We start from the raw sequence: 27,275 nt of genomic DNA, 5'->3' as shown, positions 1-27,275 counted from the left end.
TTCCCGTTCAGGCCGGTCGGACAACGAGTGCTCGGCAGGACGTTAATTATTACTCACCAATCGGTAACTGGCCAGAGCTCAAGCCTCTGTCCCGACCTCCTGTAGCGCCGCCTCGTGAGAAGTGGCTCCACCTTCTGGGCGAACTGAAATGTCAGAGGAACACTACCGAAGGAAGTTTGGGCCAGCCTGCGAGCCGTCGCTCCGCCCTGTCCGCGGATTGGCCACGGCTCGGCGCGGCGTTTATTCTGGTGACCATTGTAGAGCTCGGGGCTGCTGACGTCTCTGCTCCTGTTCCGCCGGCTGCTCATTGGTCCAGATCGGGCCTAAATCTTACCACCCCTTGGTTGACAAGGGCAGGGTCGAGGCCGACCCGGTTACTCCGCCTTCCCAGGCGAAGATTGGCCCGCGACAGGACCCGTCGTTCGCGGTTGTGTCTGGGAAGGAGAGAAAATGGCGGTGGAGCCGAGCAAGACCGAAATCCAGACACTTTTTAAGAGGCTTCGCGCGATTCCAACCAACAAGGTGCCTGAGCGGGAGGCGTGCGGGACCTAGTCCTGGCAGAGGGACTCTCCCGGCACTTCTGGGGCCTGAGGGAAGGAGAGGGGCGGGGTGGGCTCTTTTCCTGGGATGTCAGCGACCGGCCTCGACTCGGGGCCTCTGACCGTTTGCTCGTTGCCTTCTCCAACCAGGCCTGCTTCGATTGCGGCGCCAAGAATCCGAGTTGGGCTAGCATCCCGTACGGTGTTTTCTTGTGTATTGACTGTTCCGGGGTTCACCGCTCATTGGGCGTCCATGTCAGCTTCATCAGGTGGGGCCTCCGCGCGGCTGCGGTGCTTTTTTTCCCACCCTGCCGGCCAAGGCCGTGGCCAGCAAGGGAGAGTGGCTGCGGCGACTAGGATCTCTCTCAGTTCTACATGGTCAACCTCTGGGCCGAGAGCCCGGTAGCCCCCCACGGGAGGGAACCGCTTCTGTGGGCTCTTTGCGCCTCGGTCGAAACTCCATTATTTTCTGGAGGTCAAGCTTGAGACTCTGAGCGTTAGTTTGCGGGAAAGAGTTAGCTGTTTTGACCTTGTTGTTACTGATATATTGACCGAGAAGTGAGACTGTGGCCGTACTTAAGAGGAAACCCAAACCAAAGCTTGCGTGCCTGGAAATTCGACCTCTTTTGGGATCTGGGGAAGTAATTAGTACCCTTTTGAATAAATGGAGAGCAAAGCTTTCGTGGACTGGAAGAGTGGAGGAAATGAGGGTGGTGGCTACTTAATGCTTCCTGGGTGTTCACAGCAGCCTGGGGCCAAATGACAGGTGTGGGTCTGCCAGGGAAGCTTTTCTCCCGGTGTCTGCCGGTGGGTGACATGCAGCCCTTGCACACAGGTCCACAGAGTTGGATTCCAACTGGAACTGGTTCCAGCTGAGGTGTATGCAGGTCGGCGGGAATGCCAATGCGGTAACGCTCCTTCTACAACCCCCCTCGCCATTCTGTCTGAGTACTAACTGTACCATGACTTCCCAGGAGGCCTCCTTCATTACCCTGTTCAGAGGGTTCTTTAGTCGGTGTGTAACAACACTGAACATTATTCTCTAAACTTGGAGATTGGTCACAGTTCTTTTCAAAGGGGTTTCAGATTCAAACCAAACTGGACAGATGTTCTTAGGGAGAGGCCAAGGGAGTTGGGGCCAAGGCTTTGTGGATGAAGGATGGGCAGAGTGGGTATAGCCTGTTGTCCTCAGGCATGAGGGCTGGGCTTCAGTCAGTCATATCAGTCTTTTTTGCAGTAATTTCTGAGGAACTCAACTTCTATGTAAAACTTCTGATATCAATCCTGTATAAATAATAACTGGGCTGTTATTAGAGAGTGTTTTCTACAGCCAGTACATTTGTGGTCTGGTGAGAATCACCTACAGCACACTCTTCTCTCTTCTTCATTCCTCAGACGGCTTTTTTCCGCCAACATGGATGCACAGCCAGCGATGCCAACACCAAGTATAACAGCCGAGCTGCTCAGATGTACCGGGAGAAGATCAGGCAGATGGGGAGTGTGGCCCTGGCTAGGCATGGCACTGATGTAAGTGCCTGTTTCCAGGGGTGGGATAGTGGGTGAGAGTGGGAGAATTCAGAACCTTGTGTTCCAGGGGTGCCTTTTCTCTTCTAGCTCTGGATAGACAATATGAGCAGTGCTCCCAGTCACTCCCCAGAGAAAAAGGACTCTGATTTCTTCACGGAACACACTCAGGTGAGTGCCTGCAAGGAATGGTTCCCATAATTGTTCCTGATAAGTGGCTTACTTACAAGGTCAAGGCCTTTTTTGATCACAGACAACCAGTGCATTCACTTTGGTGCAATACCATGGACGGGGATGTCTGGACCCACGGAGCTGGTGACTGTTGCCTGCTGGGTGGGCCAGGTATTCCCATCTTCCATGAATAGTGGTACAACATATCCCTTCTTAGGAGTGGACCCTTACAAAGTGGAGATAGGAGGAGGAGAAGCTTCTTGAAGGCCCAAGTGAAATCAAGATCCCCAAAGAATTTTTCCTGGATTCTTTCACTATAAGGAAGGCACTGAGGTTGGGGAAATGAAAGGATTCCCTCCCTGTGCCCAACCCTGTGAGGAGGGTTTCCTCTTGCCTGGCACTGGGTGCTTAAGTCTCATTTTGGATCCTTGCTCCTTACTTTGCATTTCTGTGATGTTAGCCAAGTCACTTAACCTCTCTGAAATGGAGATGTATCCATCTCATTGGGTTTGTTGTGATAATGAAATGTGGAATAATGATATGTAGAAAGCCCTCAGACTTGGGCCTGGCACATGGTAAGCAACCAGTAATTGTTAATGGTTATTAAATTAGAGGAATGGGCTCTGGCTCTAAGTAAATAGTGGGGGGGTGGAGAGGGCTACTAGTTTCCTGCTTCTTTCTTCCACAGTAACCAGCAACCACGGTTTTATTTGCTTGCTAACCTACGGTTTCTTTTCCTCATGGTCTTGGAGTAGGGCCTTGTACCCATAAGTACTTGTAGGTTCTTGGTGCTCTTTGCCAGCAGGAGTGGCTCACTGAGGCTTCTGTGATCTGGCCTTCTTTTCAGCCCCCTGTCTGGGATGCACAAGCCACTGAGCCTTCAGAGACCCAGCAGCCAGTCCCGCCTGCAGAGAGCAGTGGCCTGGCACGTGAGTTCAGCCCAGATTCCAACCAAGTGTCCTGGTCCTGGGAAAGGAAGGGGACACTGGCCGGGGGAATAGGAGTGGGGTCTCCTAGCTCTCTGGGTGGGTTGAGATTCATCCCAGTTCCTTGGAGGAAGTGGTGGGTATTCCTTTTATCTTTTGGCAGCTTTGGCAATCTGAGTAAAGCCAGTGCTCCTACGGTTTTCCTGTCACTTCCCTTAGTGGGGCAGGGGGAGTCACAGGAAACATTGAGGCTTACAACTGACTCCCGCCATTGCACCCACAGAACTGGAGCACGGCCCCAACGCAGACCTGTTGGCCACCTCACCCAAAGCCTCTCTGGGTCAGTATGCCAGCTGGTGGGTGTGGGGTAGGCTGGGAGAGTGTGGGCCTTGAGTGTTTAGGTCTGCTGCTGCCTGGTTGTGTGGACTGAGGCCACAAGAGACTGAGCATCTGACCTCTGGAGTGGGGACTGATTGAAATGGTGGCTGCAGCATTGACCACAAGTACCTTAGAGCCAGACACTTCGGATTGATGAACCAGGGTGTGCTGGTGTGGAAGACTTGGGCTACCTGTGGGTTAGGGCTGGGTCTGGCCAAGTGTGGGGCAGCCAGCATGGACTGTGCTCCTAGCCCTGGGGTCTGAGACCAGGCCAGCCTGTTGTTGGTCCATTGCTAACCTTCTGTGAGGTGGGGTACAGCATTGAGCTGCTGAAGGCTGGAGGTGACCTTCGCCCTTTTTGGCCAGTCTTTGGCCTGCCCTTCACCTTTTACTTTTTCCTTAGTGTCCTTTCAGACTTGGTTCAGGGTGAACAATCACTTACTGACCTCAGTTTGTTCTGCTGACCCTCAGGGGTTGGGGAGGAAGCCAGCAGAGGAATGACTGTCAGATTGTTCCCACAAGAAGGCTGGCATGACTCTGTCTGAAGTTGGGCCCTGTAGAGGCCTATGGGACAACTCAGGCTTCTGGGCTTGGGAGTTGTATGGAATGGAGGCTCTGGGGTGGGCCCCTTGTTAGCCACAAGTCTGTCTCTCCTCCAGAGTCCATGTTTCTGTCACCTCAAGGGGCCCTTCCTGCCCGAGGTAACGAGCAGCCGCTTAGGGAGCCTGGCTTCTTGCTTGCCAGCTCCCTGCTCTAGTGGTTGAGGCTCGTGTTTGCCATCTGCCCCCCCACCTAGCAGTCTTCATGGTGGCTCAGGGACTTTTGACTGGCTCTGGTGATTCAGGTCTAGGCTTCTGTCTCTATCTGCTGGGAGATGGACTTCCCCTGACCTCTCTGTGTTTGGCTTGGACTGTCCTGGATAGAGCTGGTGGCAGCTTTGCCTTCCCCTGCCTGAAGCTGTTCTTTCTAGAAGCTCTTGCTGTGAAGCTGCATGGTGTGGACTGAGTTGTTGGCTGCTGCCTGCTTTTGGCCTAGCTCATGCCTGTCCTCTTTCTCACACAGAACTGAAAACCTCCATCATTGGCAAGAAGAAGCCAGCAGCAGCTAAGAAAGGGGTAGGTGGGGAGAGGCAGTGTGATACTGTTCTTAGGAGCTGGGACCAGCCTGCTTGGGTTCATCCTCTTGACTCTACCACTTACTGGCCATGTAACTTTGGCAAAGGTACTTAACATCTCTGAATCTTATCTGTGAAAGGGATGTGAAGGTCCTTACCTTCAAGGGGCTCCTGGGAGGAGACAGTGTGATTGTGCACACTGAGTGCTTAGCAGAGTGCTCAGCGTGTACCAGGCACCAGTCAGTGTCAGCTGCTGTCTTCAGGTGGAGGCCTCTGCTGGGGCTGTGTGAGTGGCCTTGCGGTCTACAGGCTATGGCTCGTGCTTAGTTCCCACAGAGCCCCTTTCTGTTCCGGGCATGTTGGCTGGGCTCCTATTTCTTATCCTGAGCTTTAAGAAGAAACCCGTATCTTGTGAGTGTGGCTGGAGTGCCCATGCCAGAGGGACTGGATGAGGTTGTGGTTGGCAAGGCCGCACATCACCTGATTCTCCCTCCTAGCTGGGTGCTAAGAAAGGCCTTGGGGCCCAGAAGGTGAGCAGCCAGAGCTTCAGTGAGATTGAGCGGCAGGCCCAGGTGGCGGAGAAGCTCCGGGAGCAGCAGGCAGCTGATGCCAAGAAGCAGGCCGAGGAGTCCATGTGAGTTTACCCCAGGGGCCCCGCCTCATGTGCTGAGCTTCAAGCCTGGCAGAGGTGAGGAGGCTGGGTGGGCAGGCAGGTCAGGATGGGTGCTGGCCTCTGACATATTTGTTTCCTCCAAGGGTTGCCTCCATGCGTCTTGCCTACCAGGAACTCCAGATTGATCGTAAGAAAGAGGAGAAGAAGCTACAGAATCTGGAGGGGAAGAAACGAGAGCAGGCAGAGAGACTGGGCATGGGCTTGGTGTCCCGAAGGTGAGGCTTAGCCCAGGGATGCGGTAGAAAAAAGCCGTTGTTCTTCTGGGAACTATTGCAGGTTCTTCTCAGCAGTTTGGGGTTCTAGGCTTATTCTTTCTCTGACGCTGAATAAATCATTGCTTGTTGGCACATAGTAGGTATGTGCTGAATAAGTACTGAATGAGTGAAACACAGGAACAGGTACTGTTATGCTATATCCAAGGTACCAGCATGGTGTTTCTTAATGGAGGTGCTGATTGGACAATTCTTTTGTTTTTCAAGACCTCCCTGAGAATTGCAGGGCTTTTAGCACCCCTAGTCTCTATCAGCTAAGTGCCACTTGTACTTCCAGACACTAGTAACACCCCCCAACCCCCCCGCCCCATTTCAGATGCTCTTTGGTTGGGCAGTATTCTCCTGTTTCAGAACCACTGGGCTTATATTATGAAGCCCTGGTGGCATAGTGGTTGAGAGCTTGGTTGCTAACCAAAAGGTTGGCAGTTCGAATCTACCAGCCGCTCTTTGGAAACCCTGTGGGGGAGTTTTACCCTGTCCTGTAGTGTTGCTGTGAATTGGAATTGGCTTGATGACAATGGGCCTTTTTTGGTTTGGGCTTATGTCGCCGTGGTTTTCTTAATTAAAAAAACAAAATGGGTTGCACACCACTCCCTGATGTGTTTCGCTTGCACTAGAAGTTAAACATTGGAGACTTCAGTATTAAATCTAGATTTTTGACTTCTCTGAAAAAATTGGAGCATCTGACAGTGCCAAGGCCGTCATTCCTGGCTGCAGTTAGCTGGTGCCAAGTGGTGGCTGTTCCTTAGAGAGGCACGAGCTCTGCTGCTGGCCTCGTTTACTGAAACGTAAGAGTCCTGTGTAGGAGGGAACGTTACACTGGTTTTCCAGGTGAGAAAAGTGAGATTCAGAGCAATTAAGCAATTTGCCTGAAGCCCACAAAACTAATGGTTGGTGAGCTGGGTTGTGAGCACAGGCCTGTTGGATTCCAAATTCATTGTTTGTAGCCGTTGTACTCTGTTTCCCCAGAAGAAGATATGGTTGGGTCTTTGGGCCAGCTGGATTTAAGCTATTCCCTCTTAGTCTGTTTGTCACTACTTAACAGCTAATCAGCAAAACATAAAATGTGAATCCTGAAAAGGACTTTAGTCTCCTCCCCTCCCACGTCTTGGCCATAGAGGATTTATTGGGCACAAGTGTGAACAATTTTTCAGCTGCGAAAAGCCTGGGGAAAAAGTGTGTGTATGCATGTGTATATGCACACACATGCCCACACACACCTTTTTTTTTGCAGTACAATAGAGTCTTTTATTTAAACCTAATCCAGCCTACCCTGTTTAAAGCCCCAATGCAAAATATTTATCGCCTGCTCTTCTCTCAGCTAAAATTTGTATGCGGTTTTAAGTGATTTTATTTACGTCAAATTGATCCTTTAAGTGTCTATGGTGCGTGAAAGATGGGGAAATGGAAGTATTGTCTACCCAATCTGATGCCCCTTCTCATTGGGAAACCAGACATCAGATCCAGGTCTTAATGCATAAGGCCAGGCTCTATGTTTTGAAATGTTTTCGTCTTAAATGAACAAATATGGAATAGATAATTAAGAACTTACCCTTTGTTGTCACTAGACTCATTTCCCTGGGTCTGGGCTACATTTCATCTTTTTCCTTTTGTGTGTGCGTGTGTGTTTGTCTCAGTGAAGGATATGGTTCATGGTGTAGCAAGTCTGAGTTGTTTTTAAGGACATTGTTATTAAAATTCTAACAGGCATATGGTCATTTGCCAGGGAAACCATGCTTTGAGGAAACAAAGCTGATGTGTAGATAGTTTAGACAGTACACTCTCGGTTGGGTCATCCCCAGCTGCTTTACTCATTCCTGGTTCATGACCTGCTGGGTACCTGCAGTCGTGCCTGGCCCAGCCTTGTGCACTGGTAGGGAGAGAAGGTCCTGGTTGGTGACCAGGGAGAGAGAAGCCAGGTTTATGTCAGCAGCACATCTTCTCTTGTGTGGTGACACTGAAGCTCACCACTGGGCTCACGCCTGGCTCTGCTTTTCCCCACAGCTCTGTCTCCCACTCAGCGCTGTCTGAAATGCAGGTGATTGAGCAGGAGACCCCAGCGAGTGTAAGATCCTCCCGCTCGCAGCTGGACTTGTTTGATGACGTTGGTACTTTCGCCTCTGGACCCCCAAAGTAAGGCTGTTGTTGGGGGCAGACTTTGCCATGATGCTCCTCACCACGCTTCCCTGAGCCACTCTGTTGTCTCCCCAGGTACAAGGACAACCCTTTCTCCTTGGGGGAAAGTTTTGGTTCCCGCTGGGACACAGATGCTACCTGGGGAATGGACAGGGTGGAGGAGAAGGAGCCAGAAGTGACCATCTCAAGCATCCGGCCTATTTCAGAAAGGTAGAGTGGTCTGGGACAGCAGTGTCCAGTAGAACTTTCTGTGATGATGGAAATGTTCTGTGTCTGTACTGGTCCCTTATAGTAGCCATTAGCCATGTGGCCACTGAGCCCTTGAAATATGGCTAGTGCAACTGAGGGGCTGAATAATTTGATTTTGGTAAATTTAAGTAGCCACATGTGGCTAGTGGCTCCAGGGCATGATCCGTATTTGACAGTGCAGGAAGCAAGCTTTGGTTTGAGCTGTGCTTAATGTCACAGAGGACCGGGCAGCCTTTTCTACTTAGGATCCATTTCTCTGATAGGAGGGGCCTGATTTTATGCTTCAGTACTGACCTCCCAAGGATTAGGTGTCTCTGGTCCCATCTTATTTATTATTTCAGTTAAAAAAAAAAAATCTTATTCCCCCCTAATGTGTTAGTTGACAGATTATCTGTGAATCATCCATTTGTGACTACTTCACAGGGCTGCTGGGAGGACGAAATGTAATGAAACTTGTGAAACACCTAGCCCAGTGTCTGCACATTCAGTGTGAGGTATCCACACCAGGGTACTTTTGAAAGTAAAAGAGGGGACAGGAGACAGGCAGGTAGGGATAAACCAGGACTGTCACAGGCAAATCAAGACATGGTCACCCCAGTGTTAGGTAAATTCTAACTAGTAGGAGTAACCGTAGTAACATTACAATCTCCTACACTGTAATGTCAGTTAGAGGGTTTGGGGCACAAGCCCAGGCCCTCCAGACGTACTCATTCCTGCCTAGTGTAGTAACATGAGGTCTCGGTGCCTTGGCTTCAGTGTGGAGAAGGGAGGCTCCTCATCCAGAGAGAGGGCCCTGGGCTCCAAAGCCACAGACAGAATGCAGCTGTGGTAGACATCTTCCAGTGTTTTTTTTTTTTTTTTTTTTTGAGTAAGATCAATAAAGGCCATTGGTACTTTTTTGGCCTTTGTACTCTGTACTCTGGAAACCCTGGTGGTGTAGTGGTTAAGTGCTACGGCTGTTAACCAAAGGGTCGGCAGTTTGAATCTGCCAGGCGCTCCTTGGAAACTCTGTGGGGCAGTTCTACTCTGCCCTATAGGGTCGCTATGAGTCAGAATTGACTCGACAGCACGGGGGTTTGGTTTTTTGGTTTACTCTGTACTCTGCCTCCCCTGATGGCAACAGGAAGGGTTAGAGACATTGTTCTCCATCCACCTCTCAGAGCCACAAACCGGAGGGAAATAGAGAGCCGGAGCTCAGGCCTTGAGTCCAGTGAAGCACGTCAGAAATTTGCAGGAGCCAAAGCCATTTCATCTGACATGTTCTTTGGGCGGGAGATGGATTCGGAGGTAAGTGGAATTGTCTGCCCATGGCTGGAGGCAGCAAGTAGATGCAAGAGCTTCCTCCTTGCCAGAGCTTTGGGCATTAGTACTAGGTTGGCTTGGCCTGTAAGGGCCTGGGGTCATTGGCCATAAGATCCCAAGGCCTCACATTTTCTTTACCACAGTACGAAGCAAGGTCTCGGCTCCAGCAGCTCTCAGGCAGCAGCGCCATCAGCTCTTCAGACCTCTTTGGGGAGGTGGATGGAGCTCATGGAGCAGGTAAGGCCCCAGTGGCTTGGCAGGCACCACTGAGGTCTTTCAGCAGAGCTGGAGGGCACTGTCGGCTGGGGAGGGTTTCCTGCAGGGCTCTGGGTCATCCTTTCTCTTGCTTTTACAGGTAGTGTATCTCTAGGGAATGTGCTCCCTACAGCTGACATTGCCCAGTTTAAGCAGGGTGTCAAGTCTGTGGCTGGGAAGATGGCTGTGCTGGCCAATGGTGTGATGAATTCTTTACAGGTGAGGCTGGGGCTGCTGGACCTGGGCTGGGAGGTGGCCTAAGGAATAGTGCTTAGAGGTTTGCCTTTTCACCCACATCCAGACACTGCTCCTGGGTAGCCCCTCTCAGTCTTAGAAAGAGATAGTATTTTCTTTTTTTGGAGGGGTAGCTTCCTTTCTCTGAGCTCTGTACCAGGGCTGGGGCCTCACACAGAGACAATGCCATGTCCACACTCAACTGTTCCCTAGTCATGTCACCTCTACCACTGCTTCTCCCTCCCTCCCCAGCTCTGTGAGTTCAGATAGGGCTTCCCCCTTGGGTTTGGGCCACAACCGCCTTCCCAAATCACAATAAATATGAAACTATCTCTGCTGCGGTGAGACTGGTGCCTGATCACCCACTGCATCTCATTGTGGACTCCTTCCTTGAGGGTGCACAGAGCCTGCACTTGGTTCTGCTGCAGGGTGTGTGTGTGTCTGTCTGTGTGGTGGGGAGGGCACGTGCACGCAGGAAAGCTGCTGGAGGTTAGAGATGCTGACCTTGTGTTTTCCTCTCCCCACCCCAGGATCGCTACGGTTCCTACTGATGTAAGCTCCACGGCTCAGGCATATGTTGGTGACAGCAAGAACCCCATGATTCTCAGTCCAGGGAGGCTTGCCTGGTAGAAGCTGGGAGGATTTGTTACCTTCTATGTGTGGTGTGTGAGTGGGGTGGCCTTGGAGGATCTCGGGTGAGGGGAATGGTCAGTACCAGCCTTGTCCTCTGCCTGTGGACCGAGCCCTTTGTTCTCCTCCCCTCACATCCTCTCCCCTGTGTGCTCGATTATTGTCCTTCCAATCCCACCCCCAAAGCTGCTGCTCACTTTGCAGCCACACTGGGAGTAAAGGGGAGAGGGTTCCCTCGGGATGGCTTTTTCTGGGTCCAGCCCTTCCTCAAGTGGAGAAAATGAAAAGTATGAGGCTTTTGGCTGGCTCTAGGATCCTTCTTGGTAGTCTGGAGGCTTGGGGGCTTGGGCCTCAGTCCTCTGGAGCCAGTGGGGGAGACCTAGAAAATTCTGCCATGGGCCAGCCCCTGGGGGAGAGATGCTGGATTTGCTGCTGCCACCAGTGGCCTCTGGGTACTAGGAGAAGGCAGGCGGGAGGGGAAGGACCTTGGTCTGGGTCTTACTAAGGGCTAGAAACTTTACCTGGTGCCTAAAGGTTTTATTTGGGATTAGGGTGGAGGCCCGAGTGCTTTTCTCCTGTCTCACCACCCCTTTTTACAGTCATCACTTGGATGTCAGGGGGAGGATTGCTTCTCCTGGGTGTCTTGGAGTCCTTCCATACCATCTGCTCTGGACCACAGGACCCTCTGTGCCCTCCTGAGATGTTTCTCTGCCCCTTTCTCCCCTGGTCGGTGACTGTGGACACTGTGGGCGTAGTGCTGACCAAGGAAGCAGAGGCTGTGAGGGACAGAAGTAGGCTCCTGGGCTCACCTTTCTTCCTCTGCACCATCCTGGGCTCAGGGGCCTGGACAGAACCCCACCAGTGAGAGCTGGAGGGGCCTAGGGCTGCAGGCCTCTCCCTCTAGCAGCTGGGCCATGCACTGTGTCATCCTTGGTGCCATCTTCCCCTGCCATGCTGGCAGTTTGGGTCCAAGCCCCCTTTGAGTTGTGGGTTGGGCACCCAAGCAACAGACCATTTTTCTTCCCTACCCTCCTCCCCCAAAGGGACATGACTTTTCTTTCTGGACTGTTTGTATTGCAACAAAGTGTGTCAAAATAAAGCCCCCACGGGGCCCTGGGCCCGTGCTGGTCTGAACTGAAGTACTGTCCTCTGGATCCTGCCCCCTGCCCAGAGCAGGCCCTCGCCTCACTCTCTGGGCTCCCACCGATACGGGTAGGGCGATGGTGAAGAAGCTGAGGGTATTCTCTCCAGGGCCTCCGGTCTGTCTCTTCTCTGAAAGCCAAAGGCCCCTGGTTCCTCGGCCCTGTGCTGCCGCGAGGTCCTGTGCAGCCTCGACCTCACCACCCTGTTGCACGCGGAGGAAAGAGCTGGTATTAGTTGGCCCTTTAACTCACCCGCTGAGCCACAGGCTGAGGGCAGGTGAGTGTTCTGAGTGAGGGCCCCAGCAGCCTTGTAGGCTCATCACATTAGGATTGATGGGGAGCGGGTTTCTCAAAGGAGATAAAGAACTAAAATATTCAGACTTACTTAATGGAACCCTTTTAAATTCAGGAGGAAAAGATCTGTGTGTTTGTGTATAAACCCCTGGCTTGGCATCCCTCTCCCCTTAGAGAGGCTGAAACATTGGTGCCACCTCAGAGAGGCCCTCAGGGTACAGCTGAAAACTGCCACTCTGGGAAGTGGGTGATAAAAAGGGAGGGGGTAGAGGGAGCTATGTGCTCGAAGTCAGTGATTCCCACTATGGATCTGGGACTTCCAGCTTTGGAATAATCTGGGCCCCACCTGAAGCAGGTACCGAATCAGACTCTAGCGTGGCCCTGTGCATTTATAAACATGTCCCCCTGTGGTTCATACCACAATACACACCTAGGTTAGAGACCTGCTCTCTGGGACTGGAAGCTGGAGATGATTGTGACCCCAGAGACCTCACCGTGTGGCTTGGAGCTTTTTTAGAACTGGATCTCCTAGTACTGGCACAGGGCTTTGGGAGCCAGTTCCTGCAGCTGGTCAGTGGGGCTGGTCTGGGCATAGATGTGCCCAAAAGAATGTGCGCCCAGCGGTAGTGACATCAGCTTCAGAGGAGGCAGCAGCCTGTTTGGCCTTTGGGTGGGCTTTACTTGCTGGAGGACACCCCAGCCCGATTGATAGAAACTGAAAACCATTTGTCTACCTTTCTCCAGCCTTAGCTGGAAGCTTGTGCCCCTCAGGCTGGTGCCTTGTTCACAGCTGCACCCCCTCTTCCTTAGCCCAGAGCAAGTGCCTGGCAAGTGTTTAATAACCAACCCATGGCTGGCAGGTTGTGCGGTGCTAACCCTTCTGTTGCCTGGATCTGTGAAGCTATGGGAACTTGGCTTAGAACCCCCTGGGTCTTAGTTTTCTAAAGGCCCATTGCAGCTGTTAGCATTTTCCTTTGGAACCAGGGGTGCTCCCATGTGCAAAAGTGTAAGCCGCCTTCTCATCTGAGGGAGGTCTTCAGGCTTTTGGTGGTCCTCTGGCCCCCGGCTTCCAGTGTTACCAGAAAAGGTAGGATTCAGCACCAGAGACCCAAACACACCCCTTCCCTTCACCAGTCCTTTTGCATCTCCTCAGTCTAGTGGTTTTAGGCTCACCACTTACCAGATACAAGGGACTTTATTCATTTCACGTATTTAGCTATTAGATACAGGGAAGACTGGAAGCAGTTTTTGCAAGTGCAGTTTTCTTGCCCACCCTTCTCCTTCATCCTGTGATGGGTGGTGGCTCTTCCTCCAGCAGAAGGCCACAGTGGTTATGTCCCCCCAGTACTTGCATGTCAGGCCTCACCCTTGACCATGCAAGGCCCTTCGTTGGCTATTTGTGGTCTCCCCCTTCTCAAAGTTTCTGTGAGGGAGATGAATCTTACCGGGGGGCTAGCAGAAGTTGGCTGAGAAGAGACTACTTCCTCAAGGTTGGGAGAACTGTCAGCAGAAGGCTAAGGCCAAGTCCCCTTCCCTCCCAGTGACCAGGTGGCCTCAGTTCAATCTGCAGGTAGCTTGGGGCCTGACTAAAGCCCAAAGACTGCTGGGGCCTGTGAGGGTAGGGTTAAGTATTGACTTGGCTGGGGGTGTTATTCAGCCTTTCTACCAGCAGAGGGGAGCATAGCACAGCGCTGGAGTGGAGGTTGGGCATCCCCAGGGCTGGGGTGGGAGCAAGGGACAGAGGAGGGTGATAGGTAGGACCCTTCAGACTCCTCAAGTCTCGGACTCATCTGTCTCTTCAGTGGAGCCATCGCTCTCTACATCCACTTTGCGGGAGTGATGGAGGGGTCTCCAGGGGGAGGCAACTCGGGAAGGGGTTCGGGAAGGCAGGCAGCTGGCTTCTGAGCTGGCAGTGACAGAGTTGACCAGGCCCGGGACCTGAACCAGCCTGAAAGAGGGAAGAAGCCCAGAGGGCAGCGAGACGCCTCCTGTCCAGAGCCAGCACCTCCACCTCCGTGTTTATTCAAATGAATGCATGGGTTCTAGCCCCAAAGGTCTCAAAAGATTCCTCAGGCTTCTGCTGGCCCCTGAATGCTGCCCTGACCAACATGGGGTGGTTCAGACAAGCCCTGTGTTACCCATGAGGGGGCATGGCTCTGTCCGACCAAGGCTTGGCTCCCACAAGGGGGCAGCATCTTCCCACTTGACACTTACAGCCGTTCCAGCTCCTCATCCATGGCTGGGTCGTGCATCAGGTCCCCCTTGTCAGGCAGAGCTCCTAGGAGAGAGTTGGGGAACACAAACCTTAATCTGGGTGTCCTTCAGCCGGGTTCCAGTCAGGCTGCCCCATCCCACAGATGCCTTTGTGGCCCTCCCCTTCATGCCTGTCTATTCTGACCCTGGGAACGCTGACCTAAAATACTTGGGCAAGAGCTCTTAAGAAGTGTAGGACTGTAGCGGCCCGAGAGCAGTCATGAAGCAGGTGGTCTTGGGTGCTGCTTGATAAATTTAGTGAACCTTGCTGCCCACTCCAGAGACCACAGCTAAGGAGACACCTCTAAACCTCAAAGTCGCTGCACAAATGGGGCTATCCCCTTCCAAAACTAGGTCGTGGGTTGTGAGCTCGTGCTGGGGGTTTAATCCTTTCTTGAGGTCTCAGGTATTGGGCTGTAAAGGAGCCAGAGACAGAGGATGCAGCCTAGGCCAACACTAAAACCAAGAAACAAACTGCTTGCCATTGAGTTAAGTCAGTTCTGACTCACAGTGACCCTGTAGGACAGTGTAGAACTGCCCCAGTAGGGTTTCCAAGACTATAAATCTTTATGGGAGCATACTGTCACATCTTTCTCCTGCAGAGTGGGCTGGTGGGTTCAAACTGCCAACCTTTCAGTTAGCAGCCAAGCACTTAACCATTGCACCTCCAGGCTGACACTAAAGACCAGAAGTTATTCAGCTCTATGCCCCAAAGTCAGGGTGGTCCCACCTGTCAGAGATAGTCAAAACTGCTGCCTCTTCTCCTCCCAGGAGGGCCCAAGGGGTGAGAAGAAAAGGCTGGGGCGGAATCACACCAAACTCGATTTTGTATGGCCAGGAGGGGAGCAGTCCTGTCTCTGCTCTGCCACAAACCATCTCTGTGATCTCAGAACAAACTCCACTTTCTCCAAGTTGGGTTCCTTCACTATGAACTGTTGTTGTTAGCTGCTGTTGAATTGGCCCTGACTCATGGTGACCCCACGCACAACAGAACGAAATGCTGCCTGGTCCTGTGCCATCCCCATGATCAGTTGTGGACTGAACCATTGTGATCTACAGGGCTTTCACTGGCTGATTTTTGGAAGCAGATTGCCAGGTCCATCTTGGTCCATTTTAGCCTGGATGTTTCCCACTGAAACCTGTTCAGTGTCTTAGCAAGAGGCAAGCCTCCACTGACACTCAGATGAGTGGTGGCTACTCATTAGGTGCATTGGCCAGAATTGAACCTTGGTCTCTCGCTTGGAAGGCACTGAACCACCGATGCCTCTGAGCTATAAACTAAAACAAACCAAACCCATTGCCGTAGATTCGTTTTTGACATTAGGGAAAGGTGAGAGGAGAGGCTCTTGGTTGCTGCCAGGAGTCATTAACAGTGGGAGAGGAGGTGTGGCTGAAGTTTGCAAATAGGAAGAATCCTCACCAGTGAACTGTTCAGGGAAAAGAGCTCACTGGTGTTTAGAACCTAGACTTGGCAGTCAACAATGCTGCTCCCTAGAAAGACTCAAAATTATCCATCTAACTCTCCTTCAATTCCCGACTTTTTCAAAGCTTTCTCAGATGATGCCTCCTGGCCATTTTTCCTTTTAGTGGTTTTCAAACTATGTCCCATGGAACCCTCATTCTTTGGGGGGTGCCTTGAGGGTCAAAGGAACAAGGTTTTTCCTCTCCTCAACTGGCTTCAACAAGGGTATCTCCAGATTTCTATTTTATACACTGGTGTTCCAGGTGAGGGCAGAGACCATCTGCTTCTTTGTATTTCCTACTCTACCCAACACTAGTGTACAGTCAAAGCTGTTGAGTGAGTGACTGTCTTTTTTAAAGGCCCTTAGAAGAAGCAAGGGAAGGAGGTTAGTACAACCTGTGACCCAGTTGCTAGTTAGCTTTTCCTTCTAGTGACTGTGGTTGGTGGAAAAGAAGGGAGGGTGACCGGTAATCTGAGAGTGTGAAAGAAAACCTAAGTAAATCCCCACCCATCACACCCTTACTCTTGACTCCTGACTCCTATTTTGCCTCCTTTCTACTCCTAGTTCAGCCAGTGACCTTGGCTACCACTCCCACTTGGAGGGTCCGCTGACTGTGCCTGCCCCAAACACAGGATAACTCAGGGTAATTCGACTGCCAGTTGGTGTGCATGCCTGAACGGGCCCTTGGTCAGTTCTAAGGGGGTTTGTGTTCTGTGATCCCAGAAGCATCCCTAGCACAGTAATTGGCCTACTGTGGCTGGCATTTAATAAATGTTCCATTTCCTTCTCTTGACCCTTACCAGCCACAGAGGACTCACAACTGGCAAAAGGAAGGGGGGTGCTGTGTCTCTTCTTGGAGACTCAGAAACCTGGGTTCCAAGCACACTTGGAGTTATCTCTTAAGGATAGAGACTAATAAGAGCCCCTCAAGCTCTAGTAGGATGATTGTCCTGGTGGCTCTTCCCATAGGAAAGCTGAGGGGGAGGAGCAGGGTGGGTGCAGAAGACCAAGAATGAGGAACCCAACCAGTGAGAATAAACCAATAAGCAGGAAAAATGGCTGTGGAGACCTCTCCCCCGCACCCCCCCCCCACCATTTTTCTAACTCCTTCTCAGATTAATGTTTTTTTTTTTTTTCCCCAGCTGGGAAAAAAGCGCTCCCAGACACACCTTTGCCTTGTTTACAAATGGGATTCAGGTCTCTTTGACATACAATCTCCAGAGCCACTGAGTAAATAGCCCTGTGTCTGTCCAACCTGCAGGCCACTCCCCAAGGCAGAACTGGGATTCTATGGGGACAGGCTGCTTCATGTTGGGGCAAGGCCCTGGGCGGGGAAGGCTGTCCCTTACAATTGGAATGTGAGAAGCCTAAGAGGGCACAGTCTTGTGCACATTCTGGCCCTCTAGGACTCAGAGGCTGGCCCTGAGAGGTTAAGGCAGAGATGGTGATTTCCCGTCCTTGTGGTGCCATGTCTGCTCATAGAGGCCAGGTCCTACCTGGCTTTGAGTTATGGGGGCAGGTAGGCTGACCACGCCCAGCTCTGGCTTACCTAGGGCTTGGTTGATTCCATGATGTTTTGAGAGAGCCACGAGGAATCCATAGAAGGTCAGTCTCTGAACGTTGCTTAGCACCTCTTTGACAAGCGCTGGGGGTGGGCAGCTAGAAGAGAGAATATAGATGCCAGATTCAAAGACTACCAAGTCCGAGTGCCATCTTTTCATTCATACCTTCAAGCTTAGGAGGAATCCTAAGATCAAGGGAACCTGCCTGCTTGGGGGCCCTCAGCCCCTTGGGGAGCCTGACAGATGTCCAGGAGCAAGGCCTTGACTGTAAGCAGGAAAGGCTGGTGTGTTCACTAACTGGTGCTTTCACTGGGGAAGGGTGGGAGGGGGTAGAGAAGATGAAATGGCTAGAAGTGACAGCCTCATCTTGGAGGAGACCAAAACTGGTTCTGTCTAGTTTTGTACAGTAAATGTTCTCTCCTCTGTAAAAAGCCAAAGCCGGTCTATCTCGTGGTAAGAAGGGTGCCAAGCTGGCCATCTACAAGTACTCTTGTCCACGTGAAACAGTCCTTTCTAAGCAAGCCAACTGGGGAGCTCTCTGGTGTGGGGGCAAATGGTGCTGTTCTAATTTATAGTGTGATCATGAAGGGCCCCAGAAGCCCTGGACCCATGAGAGCATCCTACTAGAGATCTGTTCCAAAAGCCAGCAGCCTACCATCCCTGGGGCTGAGGCGGGGTGTGTGTGCCTGTTTCTCACCTGTACTTGTGCCGGTCACACAGGTTCTCCAGGCACTGGTAGAAGAGTGACGCCTCCACTCCCTCCAGCATGCTAGCCTCACCCAAGGCAGGTCGTTGGCGGTGCTGCCCACTGGATGATGTTGGTACAATCACTGTATTGGGGTTCTTGCCAGACAGCAGGTCCTGATAGATGGCAGCCACACTCTCCAAGAATTCTGGGTACCATAGGTGGAGGGGGGAGTTATTCAGGCAGTGAAGACATATTTCGGCTTCTCCCCTCTCTTTGTTAGCTCAACTCCACATCAGCCTCAGTGCCCAGTGCATAGTATCATGAGAGCAGGAGCCCTCAACCTTGCTTGACCAGCACAGTCACGAGAGGGGACACTAATATGGTTTCAGCTCAAATGTCCATTCCCTGGACAGTTGTTGCTGGTCTCCAAGACTAGGTGAGATTCCCCCTGGAATACTTTCATTGCCCCTGTACTCTTTGGGAGCACTTATCTAATGACTAGTTTTCTGTGTAATTTAACCTGCCTCTTTGCTAGAACGTAAGATCCTTGCTATCCCCAGCACCTAGCACTGTACCTGGCACATGCTGAATGTGATAATTTCAGAAAGAATGAACACGTGCACGATCCCATGGTCTGCTCCATCTTGTGAGGCCACCTGCCTCTCCGACTCAAGAAGCATGTTGGGATACCAATGAGGAAGAAAGGAAACCTGCAACCCGCTGTTTATTAAATATTTGAAATTTGTCTCAAATTTTAGTAACTGAGCCATTGTGAGTCACCGATGACTTACGGGTGTCTCCTCTCTGACCGGCGCACATGGCGTGAGTGATCCCCACATACTGCTCTGTCCCTCTGGGAGGGCCGTTAAGAAGGGAGCCCAGGTAGGCTAGGATGGGAAAAGGTGCTCCCTAACATGGCTGCTTCTCCTCTAGGGCCCAAGGGCTTCAGAGAAATGAGAAATAGATGCCTGGAGCTGCTAAGGGCAGAAGGCGAGCTTCCAGGCTCCAGCCTCTGCCTGACCAGGCCATCAAGTAAACAGAATGGCCTAGGTGAGGCCAGGGCTGGCTGGGACCACAAGCTGACAGGAAGGCCACCTCCAGGCTCCAAGGACAGCCTTCTATTTACTAGAAGAGCCCCATTTTAAACAACTTTGTTTATAGATATGGTAATTTCTAAACTCAGCATTCCATCTGATGTCACCTGTGTGTGAGCTAGTGTGCATTTGTATTTATCCATCTATTTTTATTCCACCTGATTCCAGAAGGAATTTCAGAAGGCACAGCTGGTATACACTGGGGAGTAGGGTGGGAGTAGATCAGGCTGATGGGAGAACGTGTGCCCACATACATGAGTCAGGGGTGAAGGGAGAGACATGTAATTGTAGTCCCACAGCGGAGAGGCTAAGAGCAGGGGCTTCACTGGCTTTGGAGTCAGCCCTCTATTCAGGCCTGGTCTCCACCACTCATTAGCTGTGTGGCTTCGGTTTCTTACCTTTGTAAGCTTATCACTTGAAAGTACCCATTTCTTAGGGTTGCTGTAAGGATTAAGGTGCTTAGTGCTATGCTTGGCACGGAGTAAATTTCAATAAATAGTGAATGCTATTGTTTTTATTGTCATTCTCACTTAAACTAATTCGGTGTGCTGGTGACTGGAAGCACTGTGGTCTTCAGTGTCTTGAGCAGGCTGAGGAAGTAGGCTCTGCAGATTGGATCTTGTGACTACCAGAGGGAATTAGACATCCTCTTAGGGACCCACAGTGAAGCACACCACCACACCCCAGGAAAGTGGGTAAGATGAACGTGTTCCAGACAGACTGGTGGAAAGGACAACAGGGTAGGAAAGGGAGACATGGTCCTAGACAGGTGCCTGTACCTGGGCCTTGGAAGACTCTCACCTGAGTAGTAAAACTGGATCTGGAAGGCAAAAAGGAAATCTGAAAAAGACATCAGGCAGTCCATGGCATCGTCCATGAGCACAATCCTGAGGGGAAAAGAAAAACCCAGCTGCCATCAAGTTGATTCTGACTCATGGTGACCCCATGTATGTCAGGCCAGAACTGTGTTCCATAGGGTTTTTAAAAAAATTTTTTGGTTGTTGTTGAGAATATACCCAGCAGAACATACCAATTCCACAATTGCTACGTGTACAATTCAGTGACACTGATTACATTCTTCAAGTTGTACAACCATACCTGCCCTCCTTTTCCAAACTGTTCCTTCTCCATTAACATAAACTTGCTGCCTCCTAAGTTTCCTATCCCATCTTTTGAGTTGCTGCTGTTAATTTGTCCCATGTAGACAGTTCTCAAAAAGAACACAATGCTCAAGGCAGACATTCTTTACTAATTAAGCTAAACTATTGTTTCTCCATAGGGGTTTCAATGCCTGCTTTTTCAGAAGTAGATTGCCAGGACTTTATTCTGAGGAGCCTCTGGGTGAACTTGAACCTCCAACTTTTTGGTTAGCAGCCAAGTGCATTAACCGTTTGTACCACCCATTGACTCCTGAGGGGAAAAAAGAGAGGGAGAGAATGTATGTGTGTGTGTGTGTGTGAAATAGTTTTGTTACTGGATCTCCAGCCTCCCCTGGGGCAGAAAGAAACATTTGGGAGAGGGTTTCCAAAAGCAAGCTCCTCCCAATCACCTCACTTTTTCTCCATCAATTGGGCTTTGCCACTGAACTGAACTGACCACACTGTACCAAGAGTGGGCTCCCTGTTCAGTCTCTGTGGCACCAGCTAGTGGATGGAGCATGGGGAGGGAGGCGTGAGGGGTTTGAGGAGAGGGTGCAATTGTAATGCAGCCAAGGTTTCTTTTCATATACTTAAGCAGTAAATCCCTTCATCCTGCAGTGAGGACCATTTAGTTCAGAATAAACACAGCTGATCAGAAAAGGCAAAAAGAACAGCCAAGAGGTTTAAAGGGGTCTTGGCAAATGGTACTGTGATTTAATAAGCTACCAAAGGGCCAGAATAGCTACAGGCACATCCACCCTGGGACACTGATGGCAGACAAGGGGAGAGGGTGAAGAGCTACTGGGGAGTCTCAGTTGAGAGGGGTCAAAGAATACACCCCATCTCCTGGTGCCATGGAGGCTGCTGCGCCTTCTTGCTGTCCACTCTCGCCAGCTGACCACTTCCTGATTTTTTCTGTCTCTAGCCCCTCCCACTGGGCACCCACCTCACAGGAAGAAAACCATTTGACTACTAAAGGGATCAGAGCAAGGGCCACTTCATACTCTACTCAGGACCTCATCCGAGAGGGGACTGAAACAGAAGGAAATTAGCACTTGCTGGGCCCCGTCCATGTCCCAGGCAGGGGCCAAACTCATCTACTGGAGTAGAGCGGGCCCCAGTTAGATTTTGACTGGTCCCTTCTGGCTTAATCTTTACTTAAAAAAAAAAAAAAGAAAAAGTTTCATTATGCTCTCTTGTGTATTTTTCTAAATCTCTCTCCACTTCCCTATGTGAGAGAGTTCCCAAACTGGCAATTCAATCAGCCCCAGAGAGCCAGCCAGCACTACTCACCTTGCGGGGAGAGGCTTTATAGATACAAGGTGAGTGAGGCCCCTGGAATTGTATGACACAGCTGGCCCTGCTTTCAGATCTTCCCAAAGAGAGAAGATGATTCCAATGTAGTCTTTAGTTGTAATAACGCTAACCATAGAAACAGGTACCATTTGCTGAGTACCTACTACACGGCAGGCACTACACAAGGTACTTAACTAGGTTAATTAAATTTTATCCCACAATAATCCTGTGAGGTAGGTCTTGTTTCCATTTTATAGGTGAAGAGTCTTAAGTTTCAGAGATGTCAACTTGCCCAAGGTCACACAGCTGGTGAGTTTGACTCCATATCCGTGTACTTTCCACTAGGCCACAATGCCCCTTTTAGAATAAAAGATACAGAATATACCCAACCCAGACTCACTACCGTTGAGTCAATTCTGACTCATGGTGACCCTGAAGGACAGAGGAGAGCTGCCCTATAGGGTTTCCAAGGCTGTAAATCCTTACGGAAGCAGACTGCCACATCTTTGTCCTGCGGAGCGGCTGGTGGGCTTGAACTGCCAACGTTTCGTCTGGCAGCTGAGTGCTTTAACTAACTGCCATCACGGCTCCTTATGCAGAACATAAACACTAACATTTTCTTAGTTTCTGTGACTGCTGTATCTTCTTTCTTGTCACCTATATTTTAGGACCTTTACTGTTTCTCACATACCTCTTGGGGGAAAAAAGCTGCTTTGATTACCAGAGTTCATTTTTAAAATTCCAGCTGGAAGAAAATGAAGGCCAGAGGGTGGGAAGAAGCAATGCTGCTTCTAACCACAGGAGGGCGCCCTAGTCCCTCCATCAGTGGTTCATGGGACTAAGTGGTTACTTAATCCCATACACAAAGTGGCTACCCCCATTTCTTGCTTCCCATAACCTGAGGGGAACTCCAGCAGTCAAAAAGGAAGTGAGAAGGCACAAAGCCCATATTCTGACATCTGGATGGAGAGGGAAAGGGAAGACAGAGGGCAAAGACAGGGCAGGCGGAGGGGACTGGGGTTAGCATAGAGGAGAGAGCTCTCCCAGGGAGGAAGAGCCACCAGCACCTCAAAGTTTATCCTTCCCAGGCTCAGCAGGAAGGAAAAGGCCTGAAGTTCATTACTAGGGAAGAGCACTGGCTGAGAGTAGCCCCAAGTAGGAAGCCACCAAGGCTAGCCAAAGCCTTTGAAGTGTTGCATGGCTTCTCTTGCCTTTATCATCACCTGGAACCCATTGTCCTTTTCATGGCAGTTACTGCCATCTATTTCATTCATTCATTCATGTGAGATAGATTTCAAGTACCATAAGATTCACCCTTTGAAAGTGTACTACTCATGTACACCTGAAAAACACTGAACTGGCATATGTGTGATATGTATTTTTATAAAGCCATAAAAAATATGAAAAAAAGTGTGCAGCTCAGTGGTTTTTAGTTATCCACAAAGTTGTGCAACCATCACCACCCACTGATTCCTCCACATTTTGTAAGTACCCCCATTTTTCGTTCTCGTTAGACAACATGCTCCTGAGATAGGCCCTGCCACACCTCAGCTTTGAAGCAGACTGCCATAAAATCTTCCTATCTCAGCAACTGATAGAGCTATAAGCTCCAAAGAGGATCCACCCCAGCTGGCAGAACCAGCTGGCAGCTCTTCATCAGAGGCCATTCTTAGCTCATCAGCATCTGGGGGACAGTGTGTACATGGCCCTCCAAGGACAGAGACACCCATTGATATAAGGAGTCTCTGTGGAAGCGGGGCAGCCCTGCATGTACTCTGGTTTTGACCCCTGCTCCTTGGTTGGCAGAAATGTCCACTGGTCAGGAGGGACCACTGGGCAAGTTGGGGTTAGGGAAGCCAACATTGGCAGGAGCTTGCTTTCTGAGGACATGTAGGTGGATTCCAGTCACAGGTGTGAAAGGGCTGAGGGGTTTTCTTGATTGCAGGTTGTGAGACTGGCTGGCAAAAAACACCAATTGGATCTTCACTTTCATTAATGGCAACACCACCCACTTGTCTGCTCAGCCAGAAGCCTGGGAGTCATCCTAGCTATCCTGGAAATCCCTCCCTCGCCCATGTCCATTATTCACCAGGTCCTATCAAACCTATCTCCTGAAGTTCTCTCTGCTTGCACAGCCCCCAGCCTAAGCCTGGCCTTTCCCTCTTTTTCCTGGACAACTGCAAGGCCTCCTACCTGGTTTCCCTTCAACTACTCTTGCCTCCTTATAATCCAGTCTCCATTGTGTGGTCAGAAGGGTCTTTTTTAAAATGTGAACTTGACCATCTGACAGCTCTGTTTAAAACCTTGACGGGCTTCCCATTGCCCTTAGAGTGGAGTCCCTATTCTTATCCAGGCTATGAGCTCGTTCAATCCACCTTCCACCTCTCCTCGCCCCTCTAGGCTCGTTGAAGGCCACGGGCAGCCTCTCTCGCTATATTCCAGCCACATTGACCCCTCAGCTCTTCTCAATGGTCATGCTCTTTCCTTCCTCATGTCCTCAGACAAGCCCATCCCTCTACCCCTAATGTTCCCCACCCCCATACCCCTCTGTACAAACCGAAAGATCCTTTAGCTTGGAAGAGAAGACTAAGATGAAGTGAGGGCTGCCTCTGAGGGGGATGTCACAGGAATTGAGAGTTTGGCTCATTACGAGAAAGATTTTTTCAAGCTGCTCAACTCTGGGATTGAGTTGCTTGTTGCCGGAGATGTCTGAGTAGAAGCTCCAAGGTTCATTCTTTCCCAAGGGCTTCTTCCAGCCCTGGCCTCTCTTATTAGTGCTGGTGCCGGTAGGGAAAATTTTGCTGTTCAGAGGATTCTGACAGACTTACAGAAAGGCGCTTTTAAAAACATCATATGCTGCACTGTCCATCTCCAAATGAATGCTCTGACCCATGAATGTTCTGGACATCTCTTTGTGTTGGAATGGTGACAGGACTGTGGGAAAAGGTAGGCAGGAGGCTACAGGTCTCTCTTGCTTTTGGTGACAGGGACATCCCCAGGCTGGCTCCACACCTCCATGGACAGCTCCTTCATCCTGAACTTAAACTCCTTGCCACCCCCAGAGGGCTCAAAACAGAATCTCCTTAGAGACAAGGTCATCCACATGTGCTGTTTTCCAGGTGATGGCAGTTGGCTCAACACCCCTTCCTGCCAGAGGCCTTTTGCTAATGTGCCAGCTGCTTCTGACACCTGGAGGAGCCTGGCCGCCCCTGCTTTGAAGCGGAGCCAGTAAGGAGCTGCTGCCAACAAGAGTCTGTGCAAATCTATTGGATCATGGACTGATCCTTGCGGGCCAGGCCTCAGGGCTAGAGAGAAGCACTCTGGGGGAGAAGCAAAGGCACTCCAGTCCAGGCTGGCTCTGAGCAGAACCATGTGTAGGGTGGAGTTCAGGGCAGGGGACTGGAATGAAGAAAGAACACTTGGCAGGGTCCAGGCTAATCCCGAGGGGCTGGCCAGTCTCTCTCTCTCTCTCTCGCCTTCCCTCACTGACTTCCCACAGCTGGGATGGGCTGGCTGGCTGAGAGTTAAGTGGGTGCCAAGGAAGCAAGAACTTCCAGCCTGAACCTACTGACTTGCCAACTTCTTATTCACCCCTAAGGGTCAGTATCCCTGGTCTAGTGGTACAAGCTGCACCACTTCTTGCAGTTCTGGGTTGGACAGCTCTGAGATCAAAGCCCAGCTCCACCACTCACTGGCTAAGATACCTTTTCTTGGGCAAGTTACTTTTCCTCTCAGAGCCTCAGTTTCTTCTGTAAAGAGGAGATAATCATAGTCCCTATTTCACATTATTGTGAAGAGTCAGTATGATGATGTACTGTGCCTAGGGTATAATAAACACTCAATAAGTTGCTATCAGTAAGTGTATGCTATCTGGTTTCAGGTCCCGGAAGAGCCCTAAATAGCAAATAGCAAAAATATACCTCAGAGGAACTAAGGGCTGCCAGCACCCAACCAGGCAGAGGCTCCCAGGCGGAAGCTGGTTATCTTGTTTCAAGTTCACTTTTTGGGGAAGCCAAAAAGAAGGGGCGAAAAAGAAGAGTCACCTTCTGTGAATGCAGTTCTTTTGGGAGGTCACACCACCAGTGTCCTTCATGGAGGCTGAAGTGTGTCCAGGATCTGTTTGGGCTAACAGGGCTGTAATGTCAGGGCCATGAGTGAGGGACAGCAATAAAACTACACACTGGTGACCTTCCCCAGGGGGAGAAAATTACTGCTGTCAAGGTTTCCTGCAACAGCTCCTTAGGACTGTCGCTCTTCTGGACTTCGCTGGAGGCACCCTCCTGTTGCACAAGCTGCCACAAGTCCAGGCCCTCAAAGCCATGTGGATGTCCAGGTCACTACTCTCCCCTGGACACTTAACCCTAGGTCCAGGCAGCAGCTCTGGGTTCCATAAACCCTACCTGCCCTGAGTTCCTGATAGGCTTGACCCAGAGGGAGGGGTCAATAATAATAACAATGATGCTAATGGGTAACATTCATTAGGGACTTACTGTCAGCAATATATATCCATCATTTCATTTCTCCTTGTATTACTCCTATGAGGTAAGCACCATGAGTATCTTCACTGAGAACACAGAGGTTCACAGAAGTTAAGAAAATTGACCAACGTCACAAGCTAGGAGTGAAAGAGCTGTAACTCAAACACAGGTCTCTCTAACTCGAATCACACCTGCAGCTGCACCTGGTAAGAGAAAGTGGGCTCTGTGCTCCCTAATGGCAATAAAGCCTTCCTGCTGATGCATCTGTCCCTTCTCCCCTTGGTGTGTTGTTAGTCTATAGCATCTGCCCCCAGAAGCCTAAGCCCCAGATGCTCCTTCTTCCCTCCAATCAGCATGAAGGCCCCAGCTCAGACAGTTAAACCCTGATCTCTCCCAGGAAGCCTGACAGCTAGAGCCCTGCCTACTTGAAAGCCTTTCAGGACTGTTCCACTGCTCTTAGGATAAAGGCCCAAATCCCATACATGGCCTATAGGGCCCTCCTTCCCTCTCCCTGTCCCCAGACTCCTCAAGCTCCAGGCCTACTGGCTTCTCTCAGTTTCCCTTGGTTACCACTGCCATACAAAGCCTGGCTTTCCTCCCATGCTCCTCCCTCTCCCTAGGGTGTTTCCCTCTCACTGCTTCCTACCTATATATCCTAAACCCACCCTTTATTGCTTGTAGCTGCCTTGAAGTGGCCCCTGAGTCATGGCAACCCCAAGCACAACGGGATGGAACCATTGTGATTCTCAAGAGTTTTCACTGGCTGATTTCCAGAAGTGCTCAGGAATAGAACACAGGGCATCCTTTTTGTTTTAAAGGAAATACTTAAAACCTCTGAAAATTAGAGAATAACATAACAAATGCCCGTGTACACTAGCCAACGTTACCAAACGCTAACGTTTTGCCATCCTTGCTTCAATTTTTAAAAGCTTTATAAAATACCATGGATGCCACTCAAGCCTCCTGTGTACCCATCCCTCATCCCAATCCTCTACCCTTTTCCCCAGGGATCACAGAGGTTTCCCAGAAGTTGGGAGCTTAGCATTCCTCTGCATGTTTTTATACTCTGCATTCATGCAAATATCTACTTTCTTAAATCATTACATAGCATTGTTTGCTTGTTTTCAAACTCTATGTATCATTCTGTAACTTGCTATTTTAGAGATTTATCAGTGTCGATGCCTGTGTATCTGTACAAGTTTTGGCTGCTGCAGAGAATTCCACACTCTATGTCCACCTCCTTCTGCAAAGGGGCATACAGATTGTTGCTAATGGGCAGTTATCACAAACAATGCTGCATGTGTCCTTAGGCCCCTGTGCACCTCTTGAGCAGTTTTCAGATGTGCCCAAATTGCCTGAGAGTGATTGTGTCTATTTACACTCCCACCTGCAGCAGTTCATGAGCATCCCCACTGCTCCACGTCGTTACCAACACTTATATTATCAGACTTTTAAAATTTTTT

General features: G+C 50.5%; 2 protein-coding genes across 7 annotated transcripts in view; one reads left to right on the top strand and one right to left on the bottom strand.

Moving 5' to 3' along the window:
* The first annotated feature begins 300 nt into the window (after positions 1–300).
* ARFGAP2 (ADP ribosylation factor GTPase activating protein 2) lies at positions 301–10,390 on the top strand. 5 transcript variants are annotated; one of them, XM_049891052.1, is made up of 17 exons: positions 305–522; positions 690–808; positions 1,375–1,447; positions 1,935–2,066; positions 2,154–2,234; positions 3,082–3,163; positions 3,444–3,500; positions 4,198–4,239; positions 4,601–4,653; positions 5,150–5,286; positions 5,409–5,540; positions 7,602–7,730; positions 7,809–7,943; positions 9,143–9,269; positions 9,428–9,521; positions 9,640–9,758; positions 10,304–10,390. In XM_049891052.1, exons 1-17 carry the CDS (start codon positions 451–453, stop codon positions 10,322–10,324), a joined length of 1,605 nt encoding a protein of 534 aa, XP_049747009.1. In that variant the 5' UTR covers positions 305–450; the 3' UTR covers positions 10,325–10,390. The 5 variants fall into 5 exon arrangements, with proteins under 5 accessions (XP_049747008.1, XP_049747009.1, XP_049747010.1 ...); XM_049891051.1 differs by lacking the exon at positions 10,304–10,390 and having other exon boundaries at positions 301–522; positions 9,640–10,084; XM_049891054.1 differs by lacking the exon at positions 4,198–4,239 and having other exon boundaries at positions 308–522.
* A 1,198-nt stretch (positions 10,391–11,588) lies between these two features.
* CSTPP1 (centriolar satellite-associated tubulin polyglutamylase complex regulator 1) overlaps positions 11,589–27,275 on the bottom strand; it is a 227,959-nt gene continuing 212,272 nt past the window's right edge. Inside the window, exons 5-9 of one of the 2 annotated variants that reach the window (XM_049891061.1) lie at positions 19,701–19,786; positions 17,815–18,010; positions 17,105–17,214; positions 14,054–14,117; positions 11,589–11,748 (exon numbers count right to left, since the gene is read on the bottom strand). In XM_049891061.1, coding sequence (XP_049747018.1) covers positions 11,589–11,748; positions 14,054–14,117; positions 17,105–17,214; positions 17,815–18,010; positions 19,701–19,786 — 616 coding nt within the window. Of the gene's footprint in view, positions 11,749–13,011; positions 13,788–14,053; positions 14,118–17,104; positions 17,215–17,814; positions 18,011–19,700; positions 19,787–27,275 lie in introns of those variants that run through there. The other variant, XM_049891060.1, reaches the window with a different exon arrangement.

This window comes from Elephas maximus, chromosome 7, assembly GCF_024166365.1.
Source record: "Elephas maximus indicus isolate mEleMax1 chromosome 7, mEleMax1 primary haplotype, whole genome shotgun sequence".
Taxonomy (NCBI): Eukaryota; Metazoa; Chordata; class Mammalia; order Proboscidea; family Elephantidae; genus Elephas; species Elephas maximus.
Note: the sequence above shows the minus strand (reverse complement) of the source record. Positions and strands in the feature narration are given on the sequence as shown.